The sequence below is a fragment of the Meleagris gallopavo genome, chromosome 7 (assembly GCF_000146605.3).
Source record: "Meleagris gallopavo isolate NT-WF06-2002-E0010 breed Aviagen turkey brand Nicholas breeding stock chromosome 7, Turkey_5.1, whole genome shotgun sequence".
Taxonomy (NCBI): Eukaryota; Metazoa; Chordata; class Aves; order Galliformes; family Phasianidae; genus Meleagris; species Meleagris gallopavo.
This window is the reverse complement of record NC_015017.2, coordinates 22,143,142-22,169,124: the sequence shown is the minus strand read 5'-3', so window position 1 is coordinate 22,169,124 and position 25,983 is coordinate 22,143,142. Positions and strand designations below refer to the sequence as shown.

Sequence of the window (25,983 nt, the reverse complement as noted above, 5' to 3'; positions counted from 1 at the left end):
TTTATTCTTAAGGCTGTTCCACTACCCATTAGGCAGAAATATGGTTGATGCAAGAACATCTACTATTATAGCTGCCATAGACTAACATGTATTTTAGTTTAAACTAATAAAAAGCAACCAGTACTGCTACACCAACTGAGCATCTACATTACTCATTGCATTCATACAGAAAGAAAAAACACTCTATTCTGTACAGGAGATAAAACTCTGCTGTGGAAACGACTGCCTACCACAAACAGGAAAAAGAGGAAATGAAGGATATGTCAATATAACAAAGAGCACACCAGAGAAGTGAATGAAGACCACATCACAAATTAAAACGTAGTAGAAAAATTTATGTTAATTGACTCCACTGGTATTTGGTATATGTTTTAATATGAATTTCAGGATAGTTTGTTACAGTTTTTTTTTGTGACTATAAAACAGTAGAATCTGCAGATTAGCAGAGATGCAATCTAAACACAGAACAGGAACAAAATGGTTTCCAGTACAAGAAGAAACTTGTGTCTAGAGCTCCAGCTGTTTCCTTGCCTGCCCTGCATTTTCTTTGTCCTCGTCAGATTTGGTGGATTTGTAGATATTGCACAACCACCTGCCTCGGTTTTGCTGGGGGAAAAAAAAATTACATGAATTGCTGCTGACCGGATACCTCAGAAATAACATAGTAAAGAAAGTAGGCCATTTATTTATATATATATATATTTTAACAGTATGTAACTGTCTTTTACTTGCTTACAAACTATGTGACAAAAGAACAACTAGTAAGTCCTATTCTCATAAATCTCTTTACATAAATGTAATGTATATCACTGAAGATAGGCATTGAAGGGCAAAAGGTACACTCTTAATAAAGGAAGCCAAAGCCAATAAAGCCAAAGCTCAAGATCATCTTTCTGTAACTGATATTTACATATAATCACAAGTCTGCCTTACCACAAGAAGCATTACTAAACAGGAAAAAAAAAAAAAGCAAACCAAATACCAAAAGCCCATCCACAGTCATTTGCAATAAAAATGTTTACTATTCCTATAACATATACTTATATAAATTTATGTAACTAGAGAGTCCAGGGATATATCTGATTAAAGAAGCAATTTCAGATTTCAAAAGTGAAATTTACAACCTTATTCTACACTGAGCACTTTCTCTTTGCAATGCCCTCATCTTTCTTTCCCCCATAACCTTATTTTTTATATAGTTGTCTGCAGTTCTTTTCTTCATTTCAGTAATTCTACTGGCCTTTCTCTTATAGTATTGGTTCTCCCAGCTAAAAAATAACAGATATTTTGAAAATATTTTATAAATATGTCCCTGGTTAAGCTTTTTGAAAAGTGAAATTTCACAAATCAAAATACAGAAAAACATTTGCATAGAGGGTAGGACTTATCAGAAATGATACTGTCCATTTCCCCTTGCATTAGTCTCACAATAGTTCAGCATAGTTACAATTCTCTCTGCAGCAGATATTATATGCACTCTTACAAATAGTAGCTGATCTTATAACTTCTAGAACACACACTATTACACCATTTTTCTAAAACTGACTGCCAATACTTGAGCTGTAAGACTTGGAAGAGAAACAGTAAATTTTGCTCAAGGCCGTACAAGAATGTAGGGTTTGGTTTCTACAGATGTAATATTTTTGTTAAAATAACAACACAGCATATTAAAATCAACATATCAGTGCCAGAATCAACATATCAGTGCAAGAGACAAAGCAAACATTTCATTAGCCTCTACATATGGAAAATCTACATCATACACATGAATAAGACTGTACAATGCTCAGGAGCTTATCATCACCATCACCTCTTGGCAAATTCTGCAACTGAAAATGCTTCATGGAGGACTCAGAGCTATGCACACTCAAAAGTCACAATTAAAAATAAAAGTTGAACAGGGTAGCAATTTCTTATTTACATGCTGCAGAATCCTACGACTGGTAGTTTGAAGAAACAGCTGTATTTTAACCTTTCATCTTATCTACACCCCAAAGCAGTTATTCCAGTCTACAGTATGCCAAAGCTAAATAAAAACTTTTCTAACCCAAGCTTCCTAAATTAGTTCATTCATAAACACGTTTCTTACTCTAAAGGGAGGTTAGAATACACAAGAAATGTAGGATCAGATCCTACCCTTGAAACCTGTTAGTGCATCTCATTCTTGAAATATAACTAGGTTTTTGGAAATTATGCAGGTCCTTCATCTTTTCAAAGGGGATGACAATACCTAGCATGTAAATTTAGACAATTTCTTTCTTTCCAGAAGACAACCAGCTTTACTTAGTACAGCAGCTAGCAACTTCCAAAACAACAGGTTGTTAGGTGTGACATTTACCCTTCAGACAAAAGACAAGAGACTTTGAGAATGTAACTGTATAACAGGGCTCAAAACTGCATGCATGTTATAGATTATATAAATTCTATATCCTTGTTGAAGTAACACAATTATTTTATTAATTCACCTGTTTCTTATCCTCTCCTAACCCTAACCTTCTCCTCCTTCTGAGTAAGTTAATATAAAATTTTATTTAAGCGCCAGAAGTAGTATATTTTAATAGTAGCTTAATTGGCTCAGCACCACGGTGTACTTCTGAAAGCAACGACTGCATTTTGGTTTTCTTCTTAAAAGCACTTGACATACCAGTGTAGTCCTGTTTCTCCACAGGATCTATAAAAAGCATTTCAACATCTTGATCAGTGACAGTGAGATTGAGCGCATCCTCACTAAATCTGTTGATAACACTAAGCTGAGTGTGCAGTTGATACAACAGAAGAAAGGAATGCCATCCCCAAAGGAACCTGAACAAGCTCAAAAGGCGAGTCCATTTGGACCTAATGAGGTTCAATGAGGCCAAGGCACTTAGGCCAGGGCAATCCCATATACGTGTACAGACCAGAAGAACGCGCTGGGAGAAGCCCTGTAGAGAAGGATATGGGCGTTCTGGTAGACGTGAGCTGAAAGACTCATAGAATTGTTAAGGTTGGAAAAGACCTCCAAGTTCAAGTCCAACCACTAACCCATCACCATCATGCCCACAACAGTGCATGCTTGCAGCCACAGAGGCCAACTGTATCCTGAACTGCATGAAAAGAGGCGTGGCCAGCACTATTTTGGCTTTGTGGTCATTCTTTTCTACATGATTTTCAGCTACTATCTATAGTACTTGAAATATAACACGTCACTTAGCTGTTTGGCATGTTTCTGATAAGCATGTAGATGGAAAGTGGAAACTTCAGAGAAATAAGTCAGTCACAGTAGAGGATGACAATCTGATACCTATGCATATCACACGTAATTAGTATGAAATAACTTTCATGCAAATTAGAAACAGATCTTTTCTTCGCTGTTTATTCAACAAGGAATTTCCCCCAAAAGAGGAAATACGGTTGCAAGACACACAGTGGTTAGAAGAAATTAGCACAGCACAGCTTGTAGTGAGAGTGAGAGCAGACATTCTGAAAATCTATGAAAAAATCTCTGAAAATCTGAAATTTCTGCTTCATTAAAACTTACAAACATCTTGCATACTGTGAAATTTCATATGCTTATACTTAGTTACTATTCATATGAAAGGAAATAGAATGCCTGGTCACAGATATGGCTAGATGAATGCATCTCCTTTCATTGCATATATAAAGAAGTTAGAAATGCATATATTTTTCAGAACATTTTCAAATACACACATTTACAAAACATCAGGGAAAGTGTTTCAGTTCAATATATTTCTCTTTTTCAGAGACTAACATAAGATTTATATGAAACATACTTACTCAGATCTGTTTCTTTTTCTTAAGTTAACAGTACAGTTATCCACAAGGATGCTTATTGGTGGTTTCTTCAGGATTATTAAGAGATAGCAGCAATGGTTTTTGGAACTTGCCTTGTACCCAAACTCGCTGCATTTTCACTTTTTTCTTCCTATTTACTTGTAATCGACGATCAACTAAATTTTGTACTTCAGTTAATCCAGCCAAATTGAACATGTTCCGTACCTCTTCTGTTTTCTCAAATGAAGAATTGTTGTAAGAAATAAAAGCAAAATAAAATTAGTTGTCAGCAGGTGGGATATAGTGCACCAGTCTAAGCTGGTTGCCAACAAAACTGAATGAATGGAAGGGCAATGAGCAGTAGTATCCATCACAAGGCATTTAAATTCAGTTTTTGCAGAAAGAGCAGTCCAGGAACTCAGACAGATCAACACAGCAGAACAAGGTATCTGAGCACTGCTACCAGCTATCCTTCCGAGCATGTTTCTCAACTTTTAAAATTACATTTAAAATATATTTATATATTATTAAATATATTTCTTATTCTTTCAATAATAGAACTTGAGAATATCATTAGACACAAGATGCTTATTCCAAGAGAAATTTCAGTGATGTATGAAAGAAATTTTGTAGAACCTCAGATGCTACAAACATACACGTGCAAAAGGAATTACTTCCTCACAACTCTTAGCTTTGGGTTTTGTAAAAGCAAAGGATTAGAAAAGAGGCTTGTAAAAGCCTTCTTTAAATTTATTTTAAAGATGAGGTTTTATAACCCAAATCATCTTGAGAGACACTCAACACTTTCTATAGAAATAAGCTATTTCATACCTTCGGTAAAGAAATATACTCTGGTTCCATCTCCTCGTACATAAAAATTTTCTGACAAGCAGTGACCTAAGAAATTCGAACAGAAAAGTGATGTTTGTGGTTTTTTTCCCCCCATAACACTAAAAATAAACAGTAAGCATTCCGGAATTACCTTTTTTAAAACGAAGTTGAGCAGTGTCGTATCTTCCATAGTCTCGAAATAACAGCATCCCTCCAGGTTTCAGTAGTTTAACCAATCTATTTACAACCTGTTGCATCCTTAGGAAATAGATGAGAGATATCGGAGAAATCTGCCAATGTCACTGTTGGCTTTTTTTTTCCTAGATACTTGGAAAATACAGAGATTTCTGAGGCTACACTGAGGAGTACCTATATATTTACTACAAAAAGGCCAAACATTAGCAAATAGGAAGAATTCTTTACAACAACAGTCAGAGAAAAAAAACATGAACTACCAAGAAAAAAATATCTATATGAGAATATTAGAGAATACAAACTCAAAAGAAAAAATGGAATCCCTTACCTTTGCTTCAATAGAATCTCAAGTATAGACTAAAACACAGTTTCCAAATATATGCCATATGAGTCAGGCATATACACACAACAACAAACAGTTAGCTACGGGCACTGGTGAACTAGACTAAGCCTTTTTACAGTACACAGTAAAAACAAGAGCATGGAAGGCTGATAAAAATTGATTTCTTTATCGAGGTATTGATCATGCACACAGTCAGTATCTGAATACCTAATGACAGAGAATGTAAAGACAAACATGAGTTGTAGCTCAGGAGAGGAATTCAGTAGGATTCCATCCAGAGTTCTTGCAAACTAGAGGAGAAAGTCTGCATTCTCCCAAATGCTGACACATTTGTGAGTCTTGATCATATCTAAGACCAGGTCTTCCTTACCACGACCACATCAGCCAGTCGTATGTATGACAGGAGTAAGTACCACACACAGTGCTCTTTCACTAGACAAGGACATTTTCATTGGCACTTCTTTATATCTGCATTACTCTGCAAAATATTTTACTAATGAATAATGCGTTGAGTTTGCCTCACTCTTTCAGAACATTTCATGAATGTGAAAATCATGTTTTCACATTTACAATAGATCAAAAAAAGCAGTTTTCACTTTGCAGGCTGCAAGGCAGAGAAGTCCATGTGCCTAATTCAACCCTTCTTTTCCACATGGACACAGACAGATCACAAAGAAGACATGGAGCCAGAGAGAATGGTAAATGAATGGATAAGAAAGACAGGATGCTTTTCTATTCATATCTTAAAAGAAATAAAGAAGAGCTAGTTGTCCTTAACTATGCAAAATCAATGTATTATCACTGCCTACTAATAGAAAATCCTTATACTATGCCTGTCTCTCAGGTGGCCTACCCCTTCAAAACGCAGCCATTAGCACAATTCAGTCCTTATGCAACTGCAGTGCAGACATCCTGCCTTGATTTTTAAGAGACATGATTAGGAAGTAATACAGCAGAAAACAGCAGCATATCTCAATAAATAAAATAAGCATACACTTTTTGAGCATATAATTTCCTCAAAGTAAGTCAAATGCTTTAATAGTTCTCCTCTTTGCTAATACTGAACACAGGCAGTCATGTATACTGCAACAGACAGAACAGGCAGCACAACCTAAGAAAAAATGACCATTCAAGACAGGTGACTGCGCACAGAACAACAGACTGTCTATGTAAGTGTAAGTTCTGTGCACACAGAAAAAAATGTACATACAAAAAAAGTGAAAGCGCTTTCAGAAACTGGATCTGATAGGGCTAGATCTGATCTAGTAGGACTGGATCACATTAATTCACATTCTTTCAAATTCACATTTTTGCAGATTCTTTGACCAACTTTGAGTGGTGATTTGTAGGAGAATTGAAGAGTGTTACCTATGAGGTACGAAAGCAGCAATCAGCAAAAACTAAATACATGAGCTGTGGAGAAATCATTAAGTAACAATTGTGCTGAACACAAATATTGTTTCTCATGTATATTTTTCAGGTCTCCAAAAAACCTAAGTTCTGCAGTATCATTCTCTTGGTTTTCTTTTCTTCTCTTACTTTCAAGATTTCCAGGAAAAATGGAAACTAAACAAAAAAGATGTTGATTATATTTATCTTCATGCAGTCACTTTAGTTCTTTGAGATTGCAATGCCTAACAAGTTTTTGGAAAGTGGATCTTATCAGACAGGAAATATATTTGAGTATGTGTACATATTTTTGCAAAAACATCCATGTCAGCTTTTGGATACAGGCATGGGGAGAAAAAATTAACACATTCATACTCAAATGATGAGCAAGAAAACACTGAAATTCTGACAGAACATATTATTGCTTTTACAGACTAAGCAATTGAATGAATGAGCCTCTATTGTCCAATTTTTTCCTGGCAGCATCATTGCAGTTACAGAGATCTGAAATCTACCGCTTGATTTATTTCTGAAATCTGGATCCAGGCTTTGCATGACTCATGTGCTCATCTCCGAACAAACAGGAAGGAGCAATATCCTATATGGGAAAGATTTTTTGTAAAGCTAATCATTAGTAACTTAGACAGGGAAACAGTGTTGAGACTTAGGCAAATACTATCCTGCTTGCCAAGCCCATTTTAATGGCATTCTGAAAGTAGCAAGTGTATTATCACACAGAGAGCTTGTATTTCCTCTTAAATAATCTGGTTAAAGGAAGAGTCAAGTAGTTTAACTTACATGCACTCTTTTGAACTTTTCTCATTAAAAAAGAAAACGACATTTTAAAAATCAACCAGCTTTAATGGTTATAAAATTCGGTTCACTAGACACTGAGAGTTATTAACAACAAGGTTAACAGCTCCCAACATAACACTATGCATGAAAATTAGATTAACTTCTTCAAATCCAAACACGTTACAAAATTCTGAATGTATTTCAGTTTAAAAGACCTGTATGTACGCATCTGTGAGTGGAAAGTCAGCAAACTAAACCTTCATCAACATATTGTAAGGTGTTAAATTGTGAATGCTTGTCTTTGATTACTGAAATAATTTTCTTCTGGAAGACTAGTGGTCTGTTTCTGAACATGCAATTTTTCTTGAAGCACTGCCACTTTTAATAGGAATGTATTTAGTTACAGTATGCCCCTTTTATTTGATAGAGACAGGAGGAGGTTCACTAATGAATTAGTCTGACCAGCTTTTCTCTCTGGAAAACATCATTTAAAATACCTTGTTTTTTTGTAAATACTGTAGCTTGCTAAATAATAAATTAAAGATTCATCATCTTCCTTTGATATTCTTGAAAACCTCTAGGGATAAAAGAGATTTAACCTATTTGCTTTGCCCTTTAGTCCTCATTTACCTGTCAGGATGAATAGTTGAGAGCACAAAGACAAGGAGAATGACATCCAGGATCTCATCTGGAAAAGGATAGGGTAAAGCATCATCACACACATCATGAACAAAGGCAGAACACCAGGCTGAATTGTAGGACGAATGTGACTGTCGGGAAAAAGATGAAAAGAGGCACAGAGCAAACAGTAGTAGTTAATACGTTTACTATGACTCAAGAAACTTTTTTCTTCAATTATTCAGCACTGTAAAACATGTCTCATAAAAGCCTATTCTGCCTGGTATCTTACTCAAGCTGAGAAGCAAGCTCACTGATGGTATTCATTCCTCTTGTACAGAGTAAGACTTTGTTCTTTGGAATATTGAAAACTTCAGTTAAAAGTTGTCAAAGCTATCACATTCTTTTTCATGAAGACGGCTTCCTGGCATCCTCCTGAATTACAGGCTTAAAAAGTACTCTAAAGCAAGCACATGAATTACCTTTACGAGCTCCACTGCTCCTGAAGCAAAATCACAACAGTACAGAAAGGTTCCAGGTGTATTGCTAGAAAAACAAACCACCACCAATTGAAAAATTATTATTGTAAAAGATGAAAGTCTACATCAATGTTCTTGGAACTACAGAGGGCCCTTTGGGACTTTCCATTGGTTTAATTAAGCACACCTTGATGGACATGGAAAGCTGTACAGGTTGTAATGAGCCAATAGGGCAGATAAATTCATAAGAATACCAACAGAGTTAGTATAAAAAGGAGGATGATTACAGCCTTGTCAGGGCTAGGAAGTGAAAAGGAAAAGAAAGAAGGTCACAGAGGGCTGCTTGGAGTGAAGACAACATCCTGGTGTTATATTACATAAAAGACACATCATAGGTCACATTTTCTTCCAAAAAGCATTGGACTAAATCTTTATCATTAACTCGTGTATGCAGTCTAATTGGTAATATGATGTTGAGGGGGATAGGTTTGCAACAGTCATCCACAGTTCTGTAGATGTTTGGGTTCCCATATGCCACCTCGCTGTGGTTTAGATTCAATTAAATTGTATTGATTGTTTCCTTCCATTATCCAATTTGTTTTGTAAGCAAAGATGAATAAGAATTTCCTGTAGAATTGTTTTGCCTTCCCTTCCCATACACAACAAAGCCAGCTGCAAATTTCCTTGTACCATTCAACAGACACTAGTAACTTGAGGGAGATTTTTTTTTTCACCTCCAAAAAAATCATTTAGAAGTAACTCAGTAAAGCCTTCCCACCAAACCTATTGAAGGATGATCTCATCATCAGCTCATGACCAATTCACCTCTCCTAAAAGTTATTTGAGATTCTGAACTGACTGTTTATTTAGAAAGGGAATTAGTGATCTCCATTTGAAGTCCCTTCAGGAGAAACCTTACGGACCAAATATATTCTCTGTTGCAGAACAGAATTTTTATGAGCTCTGCAATCACAATGACATTTGGTAAGTTAAGGTATTTATCATGGATGAGGACAAGCAGCCAGACTTTGGACCCAGACAGTCCCTTGACAAAGGTCAAGTTAATTACCTAATTGACTTACTGACTTGCTAAAATGTTATTACTTTCATATTACTTTTCAGAAAACAGAATAGTAGCTTTGTGAAAAGTCAACTTAAAACAAAGACATAGGTCAATGTGGATGTCTATTTCATGTTGCTTTGTATTAAAAGGCAGCTTAAATTTTATGGGAGCATGAAAAATCTGCATAAAAGTTATTTTACAAAGTTAAGTGGAATATTTTTGTAGCTAAGGTACATACTTGACTTCAGTTGTTTTTTTTTTTTTTAATATTAAAAGACAATTTTTACATTATTAAATTAAAAAAAAAACAATTGTGCTTTAAAGCCAGACTTGATAAGAAGCAAAAGATGTTTCCATCAGGTAATGCACAAGATAAATGTGTAAGTTGTCCAATGTACCTAACAATATGGCTGACTGAAGGATTTGCATGAAATAGAGATCTCCAGGATTAATTAACAATCAGAAACGCCAACCTATGACTAATGCCTCCTGCAAGAAAAACACAAAAGTTTGCCTCATCTGGTTTAATACAGATACTCGTATGATACAGGGCTTCCCTTTCAGACTATGCTCTCTGAAGCAAAGTATTTGTTTTGGGATGAAAATCCATTGCTGACACTAATAGGTTTCATTTATGACCCCTGTGTATCACTTGATTCCTCCTGCTCTCTGCTTTCATATCTGCAAAATGCAAGATTTTTGCATTGTTGTGATGCTAGCAATCAGAAATCATTTACAGAATAATGAACTATGCTGTACATGACCTCCTGGAGGCATGAATAAAAAGAAATCTATTTCAATCTATGATATATATCCAGTCCTTTCAATAAAATCTTCCTGCATACCTGGAAAGGAGGACATGCTGTCATAACAGTACTTTCTAAAACCAGAAGCTAAGTACTTAAAGCATTTCAGGGAATTAAGTACTGCAATACAGGGCTTGTGCCTTCCTTGCCACTAAAACCTGAAGCAATTTGATAAAGTATGTCAACCAAATGAAAAACAAATAACAGAACTTATCACCAGAAGACCAAATCATTATTTACTGTCTGATTTTGGCTCTTTAAAGCAATATCAGGTAGCTTTAAAGTAACATGTAAGACAAAGTACAGGAGGGTATTTAATTCGTCTGTGATTAACTACAGTAAGTCAGCCTGAATGATCCTGAAGAAAAAAACTTGTCAAGACTAGGGCCTGAGCACTGCAAGGGGTATCTTGTACTGATGTTAACAACACTGTCTGTGGTCTCCATGCACTAAGAATTTCAGGGCTGTAAAGCAATGCAGTCAGCACTTCCTGCCACTCTAGCCTAGCATCAACATTTGAAGAAAATGGAGAAAAACAGAACTTTCATATTTGAAAATACAGCACTACATACCATAGAACTTTCAAAATAGGAAATACACTATTTCCAGCACCACAACCAACCTAAAATCAGAAGACACACACACACACACAAAGAAAAAGTTAAATGAGCAATTAAAACATATTCCTTTTTGTCACAAATTAGTAGGTAGGACCTATTAAACTTCAAGGCAGAAAAGGTATAAATAGCTCATACCACAGTTCTCGAATCACTTCTGCTATGATCACATTTCTCCTCAATATCTTTCCAAAGTTAAGAAAGACTCCAGCACCCAAACTGCGTAGGAAAATGCAACAGCTTTATCCAACATTACCATTTGGCAAGAATTTGTACGGAGAAAAAGTATGGAGAACAAAGCACTTTGAGGCAGAATTTTCAGTAGGAAATTACAAACGCAACTTCCAGTGAAAATGGAATCTGACCACCCGATTCTGATTTGGAAGAAATTTTAAACGGGAAGCAATGCTCAGATTCTGGGTTGCTCTGAAAGTTTCTGCCTTAAGTGAACATAGTAGTTCAAATTCTAACTGTTTACTTTCTTGATAGTTAATAAGCATCTTTATCAGGGTTTTGAGTAAGTAGGTGCAGACAGAGCATTTGCAGTGCATTACCTCTAATATTCTGTAAGTGGCATCACTACCAGGGAAGGATTCTAGCACATTAACTTCTTCCTCGTTGTTTTTACCCTGAGGGCTGTCAGCAATTGATTTTGATTGTTTTTTATTATACACACATCCTTTTTCAGAAGTGGAATCATCTCCAGTATTTTTCTTCCGATATTTTTCTCTTTCCTCAAACATCTCTTTCTCGTGTGAAAAACTGTTGGTAATATTTATTTTTGTGTGTTCTGAAGGTCTTTCCTCTATTTTCAACTGTTCTCTCGTTTTTTCTGGAAGAATTTCTGGAAATTCCAAAAACAACCAATTGCGATCCTTGAAGAAGTTATTTTTGTGAGTCTTGTAAAATTCATTCCAGTATTTACTGGCTTCTCTCTCATACTTATCTGAAATTAAAACAAAGCAAGAACTTGGTGACTATCAGCTTAGCTGCAAGATACTATCAAGCAACATGAAATTTGGATCTCAAATTTACTGTTAAAAACGTACTTTCCCATATTGTATATATCTAAATAAAAATACATGAATTTGGGGTTTCAACTTGATTTGTGATGAAAAATACTCCATGACATTTTAATTAGATTTCACCTCACTTAGTATAGGACACAGAGGCTTTCTGAATCTCCTCAACCAGACAGAGAAAAGATTACTCTCTACTCCTTACAACATCTCTTTATTCATGTGATTTTTTTTTAATGTAGGACATAGTAATCTCTTCTCTAGATTATTTAAACCTCTCCTTTTTTCTCTATAGAAGTAAAGATTTTTAGACTTCTGATCATTTCGATTTTTATTCTCCAACTGATCTACTTTTTGGTGCTGTACTCTGCTAAAGACATTAACAACACAAAGCAAAAGGAATATTTTATGAGTCTTACAAGCTGTAACCCTGTTTATAAATCCCAGCTTGCCATTTTGCAACAGCACGACACTGCTGATTCAGCAGGTGACTCACCACAACCCTCAGATCTGCAAAATGACTACCTTGCCAATTGTTCCAGAACTTATCTGCCCCCTCTCCCTGATTGCTCCTAAGCAAAGTATTCTGTACTTATTTTTATCAAATGTAATTCTTATCTTCCAGATCCTTTTTTTTATTTATAATTTGTCAAGATATTTCTAAATCCTAATCCCATTCTTTACCATAGTTGAAATACCTCTTCAATAAATACCACCTTCCAGTCTCCCATTCTTGAAGTCACTAATGAAATCACCAAGCACTACTAGACAAAGAACAAAACGATACTGCGCCCAGCACAGCCTTCCAATCTGAAAGGAACTCTAAGCATTCAGTCACTCAAAAGCAGTTTCATTAGCTTTCACTTGCCTAACTTGCTTGTGAAAATGTCAAGCAAAGAGTAGTCAAAAGCCTGACTAAGGATAATATATATGACATCTGCTGTTTTTTCCTTATCTTCAGGACTCATAACCTTCTCATAACCATGAAATTAGCTTGATTTTAAATGTTTTACTCTTAAAAAATATTGTTGGCCAGTATCTCCTTTGTTCTTTCAAATCTAGTGCATGCTACCTCTAGATTATCTCTTCCAGTGTTATTTCCAGGAACTGAGACAGTAGTTTCTGACATATCTTTCTTCGTACCTCCACTTAATGAAACAAACAAATAAACAAACAAAACCCCAACCAACTCTGTTTTCTGCTTTCCTGTTCTTCCATGCAGGCTATGGATATATTTTGTAACCTGTTCTTTCTTGGAGGTAGAACAAGATCTTCTGGCTAGCACTAATTGTGCTAGCAACTGAACTGCAGCTAACCCTACAGGAAGGCTGATAAAAAGATAACAATTGGAGCTCTTTCAATGCCTCTTTGGTTGATGATTTTTCCTTCCTGCTAAATGCCAAACCAAATCTTTATCCTGTTTCTCCCCTTATTCCCAAAGCATTTACCGAATTGTTTCTTGTTACCCTTGACACCTCTTATGAAGTGTACATCAAATTATGTTACCTTTTTGACTTCTTCCTCATTCATTGACAGTAACCAGTTAATTCTTTTAATATAAATGCATACAGTAAATATATGGTGCATTTCTTCTACTCTCATTTAAATCTTAACATACCATTTCCCGGATCACTACAGCTTTTCAGAAATAAACAAGGCTGAGAATTATCACTAGAGGCACAGACAGGCAGTGGGAAGTGGCAAGGAGGTGGCAGAATGCCTTGTCCTAGAAATACGAATAATTTTTAGAATTTAACATTTAATACATCTGAATGTATCGTTAAAGGCTAAGACCCAGCTATGCACAGCAACCGTACAGATGTGTTTTATAATCTCAAGTGCTGAGTTGATTGAGGTCATATATACCAGATTTCAATAATGTATGTTACACATTCATGAAGACTGCTCAGCTCCGATATAAAAAACAAATCATCTACTACAAAAATTCTTAATTCATTACCACTCTTTTTTATATTCATTATTTTTCTGCAAGTTTCTTCAGAATCCTTGGACTTAAATGCCCATGAAATGTTCCAGATTTCAAAATGGAAGGAAAGCACTTTCTAAACTTCGCCTTTCAAACCGTATTAGTTCGGTACTACATGGATTCAAGTACAAGAACTCTTCCCATTCTTTCACTGGCCACTCCTGCACTGCTGAGTAATAGCCACATGTAGTATTATTACTAATAAATTTTTCTGACATAGAATCACAGAATCACCAAAGTTGGAAAAGACCTCCAAGATCAACCAGTCCAACCATCTCCCTATGACCAGTATATATAACGTCCCTCAGTAAATGATTTAAACATTTCTTGAACACCTCCAGGGACTACTGGGTTATCAGGCCTAGCGAGCAGGGGTTCATGAAAGGCAGGTCCTGCTTAACCAACCTGATCTTCTTCTCTGATTGAGCGACCTGCCTGATGGATGAGGGAAGGGCTGTTGGTGTAGTCAGCAAAGCGTTCGATACTGTCTCCCACAGTATCGTCCTAGAGAAGCTGGCAGCCCGTGGCTTGGACAGATACACTCCTTTCTGGGTAAATAATTGGCTGTATGGCTGGGCCCAGAGAGTGGTGGTTAAATCCAGCTGGCGATCAGTCATGAGTGGCATTCCCCAAGGGTCGGTACTGGGACCAGTACTGTTCAATATCTTTACTGATAACCTGGATGAGGGCATTGAGTGCACCCTCAGGAAGTTTGCAGATGACACCAAGCTGGCTGGAAGTGGGGTCTGTCAGGGGGTAGCAAGACCCTACAGAGCGATCTGGACAGGCTGGATTGGTGGGCTAAGGCCAATGGGATGAGGTTCAACAAGTGCCGAGTCCTGTGCTTTGGCCACAACAATTCCACACAACGGTACAGGCTTGCAGCAGAGTAGCTAGAAGACTGTGTAGAGGAAACAGACCTGGAGGTGTTGGTCAAAGCTGGGATGAACATGAGCCAGCAGTGTGCCCAGGTGGCCAAGAGGGCATCCTGGCTTGTATCAGAAATTGTGTTGCCAGCAGGAGCAGGAAAGTAATTGTTCCTCTGTATTCAGCCCTAGTGAGGCTGCACCTAGTGTGTTCAGTTTTGGGCCCCTCACTACAAAAAAGGTGTGGAGACCCTGGAGCATGTTCAGAGAAGGGCAACAAAGCTAGTGTGGGGTCTGGAGCACAGGCCTTATGAGGAGCAGCTGAGGGAGCTGGGATTGTTTAGTCTGAAGAAGAGAAGGCTCAGGAGTGACCTAATTGCCTTCTACAATTACCTGAAGAGAGGTTGTGGCGAGGTGGGGGTTGGCCTCTTCTCCCACATAACTAGTGATACAACTAGAGGGAATGGCTTCAAGTTGCACCAGGGGAGATTCAGGTTGGACATTAAGAAATACTTTTTCTCCAAGAGAGTGGTCAGGCATTGGAATGGGGTGCCCAGGGAGGTGGTGGAGTCACCATTCCTGGAAGTGTTCAAGAAACATGTAAAGATGTTGCAGAATTTGCCATTATTTCAACTCCAGTAGTTTTTTTTTTCCCTGAATTCAACAGAAGATAACATTTAAAATCATAGACTTGTTGAATTTGATGAGAAATATTTACTTTGCTTTGTTAATCTCTGTGTTTTCTGAAGCAGAGAGGGCAGTCACCACGTTGGCTTACTTTTGTTGTTGCTCCCTCCACATTATCTCCTTTTGAATATTTAAGAAGCTTGACTGCTACTTTTTCCAAAGCGCATAAAATCTATAAACAAATTAAGTTATAACCTTCTGAGGCAGCAACAACCAAAAAAGTCTCTTTCTTAGGCCATTTGATTTTTCTCCAAAACAGAATCTATTCTGAAATGTTTTTCATACACTGACAATCAGACCTAAGAAGAAATAGAACATGCTAATACATAAATCAAATTCCTAAAAGTAGGATCATGGGTTCATTCATTTTAACATCTCTTGTTTTACTAAGGGTCACCAGAAGTATTCTATTTTAGTGATTTCAAGATAGTTGAAATCTATCTTTTCTTTTTCCCTTACTGCAGTTTCCAAGGCTCCAAAATAACCTGCTCATTAGCTTCCATCTAGTTCATTGTTAACACAAATAGGCAAAAACGTACTTCATTTTTGCTGAAGCTTTCTGAAGGAACAGTATCAGCAACGCTCACCTATTCAAATTCTAAACAGAGAGGCATTCACGGAAAATGTTCTTGGATTATTTCTTGACAAATGCCTGATTATTTCATTTCTCACCAGCCCAAACTAAGTTTTAAATGATTGTAGGTTAAGAATGAAAGATTCCATGAGTTACATGGTTACATAGTTTACTTTTTAATCATGATCTCTTTTTCAACTCTTTATACAAAAATAATGAAAATACCAGGTGTCAGTTTTGAAAAGCAAACCTTGTACTCCTGGATTAAGATAAAGAACGAGAGACACAAGAACATAAAAGGGCAGATGGCAATCATGCAGTATTCAAAGTGGTGGAGGGCACACACACCAAAATGCACTCACAGGTAATTCACATGAACACTTGCCCTGGTTATATCAATAAAATTGAGAACAGGGTCATAGTGACACTATCTAATTCTACACGTTCAAGACATGCTAGGTAAACTCTTGCCCATCCAAGTAATTGTTCTCAGAATATCTTTATATTAAAGGAGCAAATTAAGAATTCAATCTTCTAGGTTTCTACCAAATTAATACTCCACCTTTAGCATACATAACTATTAGAGAATTCAGTCTAAGGTTTATTTGCCAGTTTGAGCCTAGAGCAATGGTTCTTCAGAAATGCAGAACATGTTAAGTTTTGCCTCTAAAGACAGGCATGAGATTCCTTAAGCGTTTGTAGGACAGGCTCCACATGATGTTTTAGACCACCTTATACACAAAGTGAAGTATTTCTGCTCAGTTTGCAGCAAGCTGGGGCCAACTGCAATCAGTGTAACTTTCATGGCATTTAATAGAAATATAGTGTCATGTACAAATACTAACTCTCTAAACACTTCACAAATAATTTAAAAGGATTTGAATATTGTACATGGGAATTTTCATTCCCAGCACCTCAGCTGGCTGCAAAGTCACTCCTCCTTTGGTCAAGTTAACAGTCTGTTTAGTAGGAATTTTATTCTAAAGAACTTTTACAAAAGGAGTCTATCCTTGCAACTGTACCAAACTGATTTAGCTGTTTTACATATATATTGTTGCTCCTCCAAAAAGCAAAATCACTCAACTAAGTAAATGAAGTACTACAAAAACACACCTAAGGACATTCCTCTCTGACCAGAGAACACAAAAATAAACGGAGTACTACTGGATTTCAAAGCATCCTTAAATGCTTTAATAATTGCTATTAAAATTGGATTTTTAAGCAATTATGGATTTGTCACCTTGCTCTTCCAATTGGACTTTCACAAGTGAGTTCTCTGCTGCTTTTTCCTTGGCATGCTCCTCCTCTTCCTGTGACCACTGCATGTGGTCCCTGCAAAAAAAGGTAGATGAAGAATCAGCCTTTAAACACGAGTTTCCACAATCATCTTCTGGGGAAAACAATCACATATTAGCTGCAATGTCTCAAATGCATTTGTACATTTGCTTTTAAAATACAGGCAAGTGACCAAAAAAAGCTTCGGTGTCTGATAGACAAAAATTATTAGTCAGGTAAAAGTCAAATGAAGTGATTAAGATAAAAATTCCAACTGCATTTGGGCTGAGGAATATGCATTTTTAATTAAGAATAGGATTAACATCTATCCTGAAAAGAGTTCACTGTCTCTAAAAACAAAAACAATTAAGCATTTTCCTGTTCTATAATTAGTGATATACAAGTAATTTTTACTTCTTTTATGCCTTAAATCTAAGCCCTGAAATTTGTAGTTTGTTATCCCTGTGTTATGTTATCCATCAGCTTTTTCATTATCATTAGCCACATTCTGTCTGTTTTCAGATATTGCTAAATATTTGTTCTCAAAAATCATGTGGCAGAATTCAAAATATATTTAAAAACTATGCAGAAAATGATTTGTTGTGTAGTCTTTAAATGCCCTGTTTCTCTTTTCATCAAATATTCCTTGCTCTTGAATCATGAACTACAAGATTAAAAATTCCTGGTTTTCCTGATATCATAGGGAGACATTTTCCTACTTTCTAGATAGATTCTTCTAACAATTCTTTACCACTTACAGTTTTGTATAGTTTCATCTTGTTCATCTCCAGTCCACAGAGGAAACTCCTAGACTTATCAATCTTATTTCCTAAGACAGTTTTCCAACAGTGTTCACCAGGATTCTCACTGTTTGCTGGCCCCCCCATTGACCATAAAAATACCTTTTCAAAATGGAGATGCATGGCTGCTTATCAGGGCAATTATTACTCTTATTAGCACTTACATGTTAATATTTTCTCTGTTATTATATGGATTATTTATATTATGATTTGTGTTTTTCTGGGTTTTTTTTGTTGTTTTTTTTCCTGTTTGTTTTTAACCATTATGCAATCTCTGCTGAAGTACCTGTAAGATCTTCAATACACTTTTAGAAGAACACAGATTCCTTTTGATATGGTGTCAGTTGTAGAATACAATGCTCATCCATTATGCAACATTTTTGTAACTTTCTGCCTTTAAAACATACACTACTTATCCTCTACACTTTCTGTTTCCTAATTCATTGCAGAATTATTTTGACTTTCATCACATGACTACACACTCAGCTTTTTACATGAGCCACTGAAAACTCATAGCGTCAAGGTTGTTTGTGACAGTACAAAGTCCTCTTTAGCAATACCTTTCAAAATCAATTAGATTATTGTTTTATTTATATATATGTGTGTGTGTATGAACATATACCTACATGTATCAGCATATAATACATATGTATAAATATACATTATTCATTATAGTAAATAATATACAGACAAATATGAAAATCATCCTTAGATAGACATCTTACCACATGTTATGCTCAAAAACTTTAGAAGGGTCAGTTAAAATCCGTGATCCAAGTGGAACAGCTGGCCGCCGACTACTCTGGTGCCTTTGCTGCATATTGCTTTTTTTTCTCAGACACAAAGCAGAAAGCCTTGTAATGAAATTCATTTTGTTCAGAGATCTGAAAATACAATTAACTCAAATTACAGTTTTGCCATAATTTAGTTTTTTATGTCACTTCGAAGAGAAACTGGTCAAATAATCAAGAACCAATATCAACTTTAGTAATGATCTTTTACTGTAGTTTCAATTTAAATGTTTTTTTGAAAGCAGCAATATCCCCTGAGTGTGCTGAAAGCCCAAGTAGTCCCAAAGCAGGCTACTGCAATAAAACTAGAAAGGTAAATTTTTGGGTGTAATTTTAAAGTCCTAACTGCCAGTGGAAAAAAACAAACACAGTAAACAATAAACCAAGTTTGACATTGCATCTTTGAAAAAGACAAGCAAAGAATGATTGATAATTAAACCACTTGTTTGAAAGGGTACATATTGTCATTGGACTTCACATTTTTCACTCCATTCACCAGGAAACAGACTTCAAATATTCAATTCTAGAATTGTGACTGTGGTTTTGCGCTTTTACACAAGAAATGAAAGATTCAAAAAGTGTCAGTGTTATGCACCAGAAAGCCTTCCAAAATTTCTGCTTTGTGTTCTCTTGAGTCCCACTCAATGCCCCCTTAGAAATCAATGGTTTTAGATGTTAAATTTCATAGAATAACCCATGGAATACCTTGGGACGGAAGAGACCTCCAAGATGATCTAGTTTCAGCTCTCTTGTCATGTGAATTACAAAATGGTTGTGGTTTTTCTATTACATGTACAGCTGTTTTCTATTATTGTATTTTACTTTAGATGCAATCTCTTCACACAGTGAAGAGATCTCTTCATCCATAATGAAAGATAACAAGTGTGTGTACCTAGTACCAGAATTGTGTCTTGTTGGATTTATTTATTTATTTATTTAGCATACCCTTGTTAATGTAGGCTTCCTAGGAGATAAATAAAATGAAATACTCCTCCTCCTAGATATACTCTGATGTGCCTTTGTTCTTTTTTCCTTCAGCTGCTCTGCATATGACTTTAAAAATGACTCTTAGTACTTTTTTTTTTTTTTTTTGTAGTGCTTCTGCTGTATATGCCACGCATACAAATTTAGCACACTGCAAATACAAAATGTAGTTACAAAAGAACAGGCGCAGTTTAAGTACAGGCATTATTAGAAAACACTCTGTGCAAATTGGTAACAAAAGGAAGATTTTTATCTTGAGGAAAATCCTACTATTTGATCACAAGCCTTGCACCGTGAATAAAAACAGATTAATTTGTACACATCAATACAAAGCCTGGCAAAGGAATTACTTCAATTAAATGAACAATTCCTCATTTAAGGTGTACTTTTGAATGAGTCATGCTTTTAAAAGGGCATTGTTTATTCATTTTAAGCCTACAGAAAAACAAGAGGAAAAAATAAGATTAAAATTTCTCTTGATTTGTCTAAGATTAAACAAAATGTTTTTTTAACCTTTTTGCTGCCAATGCCAAATATATACACTATTACATTTTGGCTGCCAGGCCTGCAATGTTCTATCAGGATATGGGGCATCACCATAAGGGGAAAATGCAACATTTAATCCTATTTAAAAATATTAAAATTTCTTCAAATTTCCATGATTTCATTATGGCTTTTTGTTTTTGATGTGGCTGAACAACTAAAACAAATCCAGCTTACACTTAAATTAATACAATCCATTTTACTTCTTCTCTGAAAATATGTATGAACCATTTTTCATAACAAGATGCATAATTACTAACACATATGGAACATTATGAAATAGTAACAATGAGGCATAAAAACTACCACACCTTGACAATTTCTGCAAAACATAATTTACATTAAGACAATCTTCTTGGTCACAAAACCAAGCAGAAAAGAAACACAAAACAAAACCACAAAAATCATCACAAATTTTTGATAATAAATGATCATCATTAAATAATAAAAGTGTCTGGATAAAGATTCCATGATTACATTGCAAACTGTTTACAAATCCTCTTCTTTCTTCAATCATTCAAAAAGACCTGAGTTAGTATCTTGCATTTCCTGTGACAGCATTTATATTCAGCATAAAATACAATGATTCAGCTGGGAGGCTAGTCACATAATTTTTCTTGGCTTTCTAAATATCAGTAAGAACATGAAAAGATGCACAGATGGAAATTATAGTCAGATGACTAAGAAGATCCAGCACCAGTAAAAACCCAGAGATACAGCTCTTTTTATGAGAATATGATCCTCTGAGTGATAATTACACAAGTTTAGCTGATAAATTCTGAAACATCAAGCAAATGCAAAGATAGGGGGGAAAATGGGGATGTTAAGTTCATTGTTGCATCCAGTATTAAATATCAAGAAGTTCCTTGAAGGCATGCACTTATTTAAGAGATACAGTGATCCACAGATCATGAGATCAATGGGCAAACTGGCTACTAGAAGGTCCAAGAGAGTTTATGTTGCTTGGAAGACTAATTTTCATTTTCAGAAGTGAGTCATTCCTTGATTATTTCTCTAACTGATTTTGTTAATGAAATAGGCAACCGACTTTTCTCTTTGTCAGATAAGATGATCATATCCTGAAGCAATGTCAGCAAAAAATGTCTGAAAGAATCAGGAATTATTTCGTTGTTCAGAGCCACAGTCAAGAAAGCTTGATTATTAATCCAAGCACTCCAACCTTTACCTTTAAGGATCTTATCATGACACTACACTACATTGAAAATAACGTTTTTGTAGAAATTTAACTGGTTTTCAGGAAGAAAAAAAAAGAAAGAACAAAAAACCCAAACAGCTTTAAAGAAACTACACTCAGTAACCATGCTCAAAAGCAAATAGAAGATATATTTTCTCCTATGGAGCTTCACATTTTAGCCTTTAAAATTTTTTTACTGCTACAAAGAAGGAATAACCTTTAGAAAATCCTCCCTTCCCAAACAATTTAACAAAGCACCTTTAGAAAAGCTGGGTGAAGGTGAACATGCAGAAGAAGGTACACATGTCATCCGCCAGATAAACAACAAGGTAAACATTTATGATGGATGTTGGCATTAAAACCTCAAAGCAGTTATATTTACACAGATAAAATTAGAGATGTAGGAGAGAAGACCTGTTCTAATCTTATTTTAAACAGTGAATTTCACACCAAAATTTACATATGTAAACCATTTCACTGATGAATAATATCCTTAAGAAGTATAAATTCTGAAATAGATGTCAGGAAAAAAGAAAAAGAATAACTCCCCACTTTTGTTTGAGAAACTAGTTTCAGTTAAGTTAATGATGAAAATCTTGTGACATGCAACTGATTTCTCGCTGCTGAGCTAACAAGTCCTTCCATTTGCAATTGTGGAGCCTACCTGTATGCAGAGTCACCATTACGAAGAAAAACATGAGCCTGTACTAAGAAGACCACGTACAGCTTCCATTACATTTCTGTTCAGAAAGATATTATAGAAACAGTGATTTTTGTATCATTAGTGCTGCTTGGAACCTAGAAGCACAACACTTGATAATCAAATCCAAATGCCCTCCTGTAAAGCATATATGGGCATATTTTATCACCATCAAACAGCTTAGCTGTACAAAACAGGTGCGAGTAGTAAAAGTGATCATGAACACAAAGTGAAAAAGTCTTTATGACGATGGTAGCGCTGAAGGTTTAACTACAAATTGTCAGTAGTCTTTTTTTCTAAATACATGTTCAGTATTTCTGAGATCCAGGTACAACCCAAGAGTAGCCCAAATGAAGAGAAGAGGAAGGAAGGATGGAAGGAAGGAACAAGAGTCTTTGCCTATCAACCTTTGCCTATCTATCAACCAGATTTACTCATTAAGCGAATACATAGTGCTGTTCTGTTTTACAAAGTGACAAAGCAGGCCCTTTTGGGGCTTCATGATTAGTCCTTCAATGACTCGCTTTAAAGAAAGTGCCCAGTTGAAAGACAAATGTATTTCCAAATTTCTCAAACTCAGCAGATCTAAAACTCTCAACTGTTTTTCCTTCTCATGCATAATCACTGGGAATGATGCAGCCACCCCTGCGGGCACACAGCAACTTTCAGAAAATACTGAAGAGCGCTGACTACATCAAGGGAAAAAGAAAAACAGAAAATATTTTGATTAATAAGGAGAAACAAAATACTACTCTGACTCCTGCAGGGCAACAGTTTACATTGCTAAAAAAGCAACAGCAGATGCAAACAAACAAGACTCAACCAACCAACCAACCAGCAAGCAGATGTACTTTTAACCACATATACAAAAATGTTAAGTAAGAAAAGACTGTTCCTACACTACCTTTCAGTGCAATGAGGTTGAGAAAAGAACAGATTGTACGAGGGCAATGGGAAATAGAGATGAGGAAGGATGATAATATTTTTTTCCTGCAAAAAATTACTCAGACCATTACACATTCAGGAAAACAGCAACATAGCTTGAAAGTATATTATTTGGGATAAAATAATGTATGTAAGTACTATATAATGGACTATTATTAAAGACAAGCAGAGAGCTAAAAATCCTTGAGGGTTTAAAAATATTATTACTCTTAATTTCCTAATTTGGAGAATAGCCACTATTCTCCCTTGATATTCCTGTTGAAATTATTCTGCAACATAAACCATTTTTCCAATATCTTACAAAACTATGAGTTGTATTATCATCTTTATTCTTTTATCTTAAAGAAGCAATCACAACATTCCCACAAAAAAAAAGGGAAAACCTTCAATTGAGATTATGAACTGCAACATTAGTTCATACTGGCATATGCATCTGATTGTCTGGGAAGCAAAGGAAGCTTTATCCCCAGTACTGAGGGAATCAGCTGCAATCTTTAATATGTTTCTAAGGTAATGAAAACAGTTAGAAAATGCAGATGAAGATAAAATAATGGCAACTGCAAGATCAGATACACGAACAGTCAACAACAAAGAAAGAAATGGTTACTTCAGAAATATAGATGTATTTTATTTGCTTTAATCAATGTGAGTGCCGTGAACATGAAACAACTATCAAAAGTGTTTTATCTGAATTAATTGTATGTATGAGCATATGGAATTCAATTCCTAAATTGCTGTAAGTGACTAATGTAATCAGCCCCATTCTAAACTAACTTGAGCTCCTATTTCTTCTTTTACTTGGCACGTCAGGGGATAAAAAATTCTTACAGAAGCTTGTTCCCCAAATGTAGTGATTCTATTAACACTTATCTATATATATTTTATATATACATAGTTTCATATTCAGTATATAGATAGATGGATAGATACAGTTTCAACAAAACATTTGTCCTGGTCAAAACAAAAGCTTCCATATATATATATGGAACAAATGTTTTGTTGAAACTGTATCATTTCAATTTATGATGTAGATGTTCTGGCTTTGCTATCAAAGACTATTCTGACTTTAAAATGAAGCTTCAGTAAAGAATTTTAACTGCAAAATATACCTCAATTTGTGAAAAATACTTTTCATTCTAGCTGAAGGTAAAAATATTGTTTTATATCCCAGCATCATTTTTTGAAAGGAATTTCCATTTTGTGTAAAATCTATTTATAATGTGATTTTTAGATTTTATTTTTCTGCTACTTCACCTACTAAGAGCATGTTCAGAGATCACATAACTATAAACTTGAAGTTAGGAAGATACTGTGCACTCAGAACAAATTTCTTAATCACTGAAATGAAGATAATTGTAAACATGATTCTTTATGTTACAATCCTGCAAAAACTCATGCATTTGTTTAACTTTACAGACAAACTGTTTTCCCACATATCAGAATGTTTGTAAGGACTTTTTGTATGGCATTTAAATATGTAAACATTCTGCACAATCCTTTACTACCCTCTCTCCCCATATTCTCTGTTTTTCCCCTTTTCTCCTGAGATAATTCAACACATCTTTTCTTATATACCCATCAGAATATAACAGAAAACCGATTTATTGAACTCATCTACTTGCAAGGTTACTATCAAGAGGAAGCCATCAGTGACAAACACAGCACAGAACTAAGGCTTCCCGGTTAACCTGTGCACCCTCTGCTGGCTGGTGCTTAGGTAAGTGAAAAAGAAAACGCATGTTTATATCCTTACTATGCATGTAAGTACAGGTACATGTTTCTATTACTACAGTTGTTTTTCAACCCTACTTTCTATGAAATACCGAATGCATGACTTTATCAACAAACCAAAGATCACTTTTCTCAACACAAAACACATTGTTTTCCTACGATTAAGGATGCTGCTGAGAACTGGAACAGCAATGAGGATTTCACTGATCTCTAACTTACACTGACTGCCCCCATTTAATTACATCTCTGCAAGATCCTGGATGTCTGCATGGACTCTGCCACCCCTGAGGTGACCACCAGCGTGCAGAGCCACTTGAGCACCAGTGGGGCAACCGCAACTGCCCCACCTGCACCTTCTCTTGCTGCACCTAAACACTGGCAATGCACCACAGCATCATAGCACTGCACTCTCGAAGCTGTTACAGTACCAGCAAAGGTGCCTGGTCCCGCTCGGGGATCCTGGAGAACAGACACGGAAACACAAAGACCAGCAGCTTGCACATTACCCCATTTGGGCCTTTGGAGGAAAGAACACAAGCTTGTCTCCAGAAGTCCAGTTTCTCTTCTGGCAAACGCTGTTGATGATGGTGACGACTTTTAGTAGCAGCTCTAAAAAAATAAGTAACACGCAATTCGGGGAGGTGTTGCAGAGCCCGGAAATACAGTTTTCAACACCCTGCTCCACTCCCACGCACAGCAGGACACTGGCGGCCCGCTCGGCTCAGTGCTGCCGCACACCCTGCAGCACAGCCCTGCTCGGCCCGCGCCCCAGCACCCACAGACGGAACCTGAGAAGATATGAGCTTCGGCTGCAGTTTCTTCTTTAGACTCAAGTATCTCCCACAAAACTCTCCTGCCTTTTACAGCCGGAATCTCGAGCGGAATTATTTCCTTTGCACCTCCGTACGCCCGCGCGCGTTGCACTCACTTCAGTCCGTCAATGCGGCGCCCAGAGGTCACGGAGACAGCGGCCGGCGGA

The 25,983-nt window shown here is 36.1% G+C and overlaps 1 protein-coding gene across 1 annotated transcript; it reads right to left on the bottom strand.

The window, feature by feature from the left end:
- Window positions 1-314: 314 nt before the first annotated feature.
- On the bottom strand, window positions 315-25,983 carry METTL8 (methyltransferase like 8). The gene is given in 13 exon segments (XM_010713735.2): window positions 315-606; window positions 3,775-3,842; window positions 3,844-4,001; window positions 4,603-4,668; window positions 4,754-4,860; window positions 7,955-8,094; window positions 8,425-8,488; window positions 10,863-10,912; window positions 11,462-11,853; window positions 17,281-17,372; window positions 18,841-18,999; window positions 25,511-25,613; window positions 25,933-25,983. Coding segments are annotated over 12 exon segments (1,452 nt in total). The 5' UTR covers window positions 25,516-25,613; window positions 25,933-25,983; the 3' UTR covers window positions 315-455.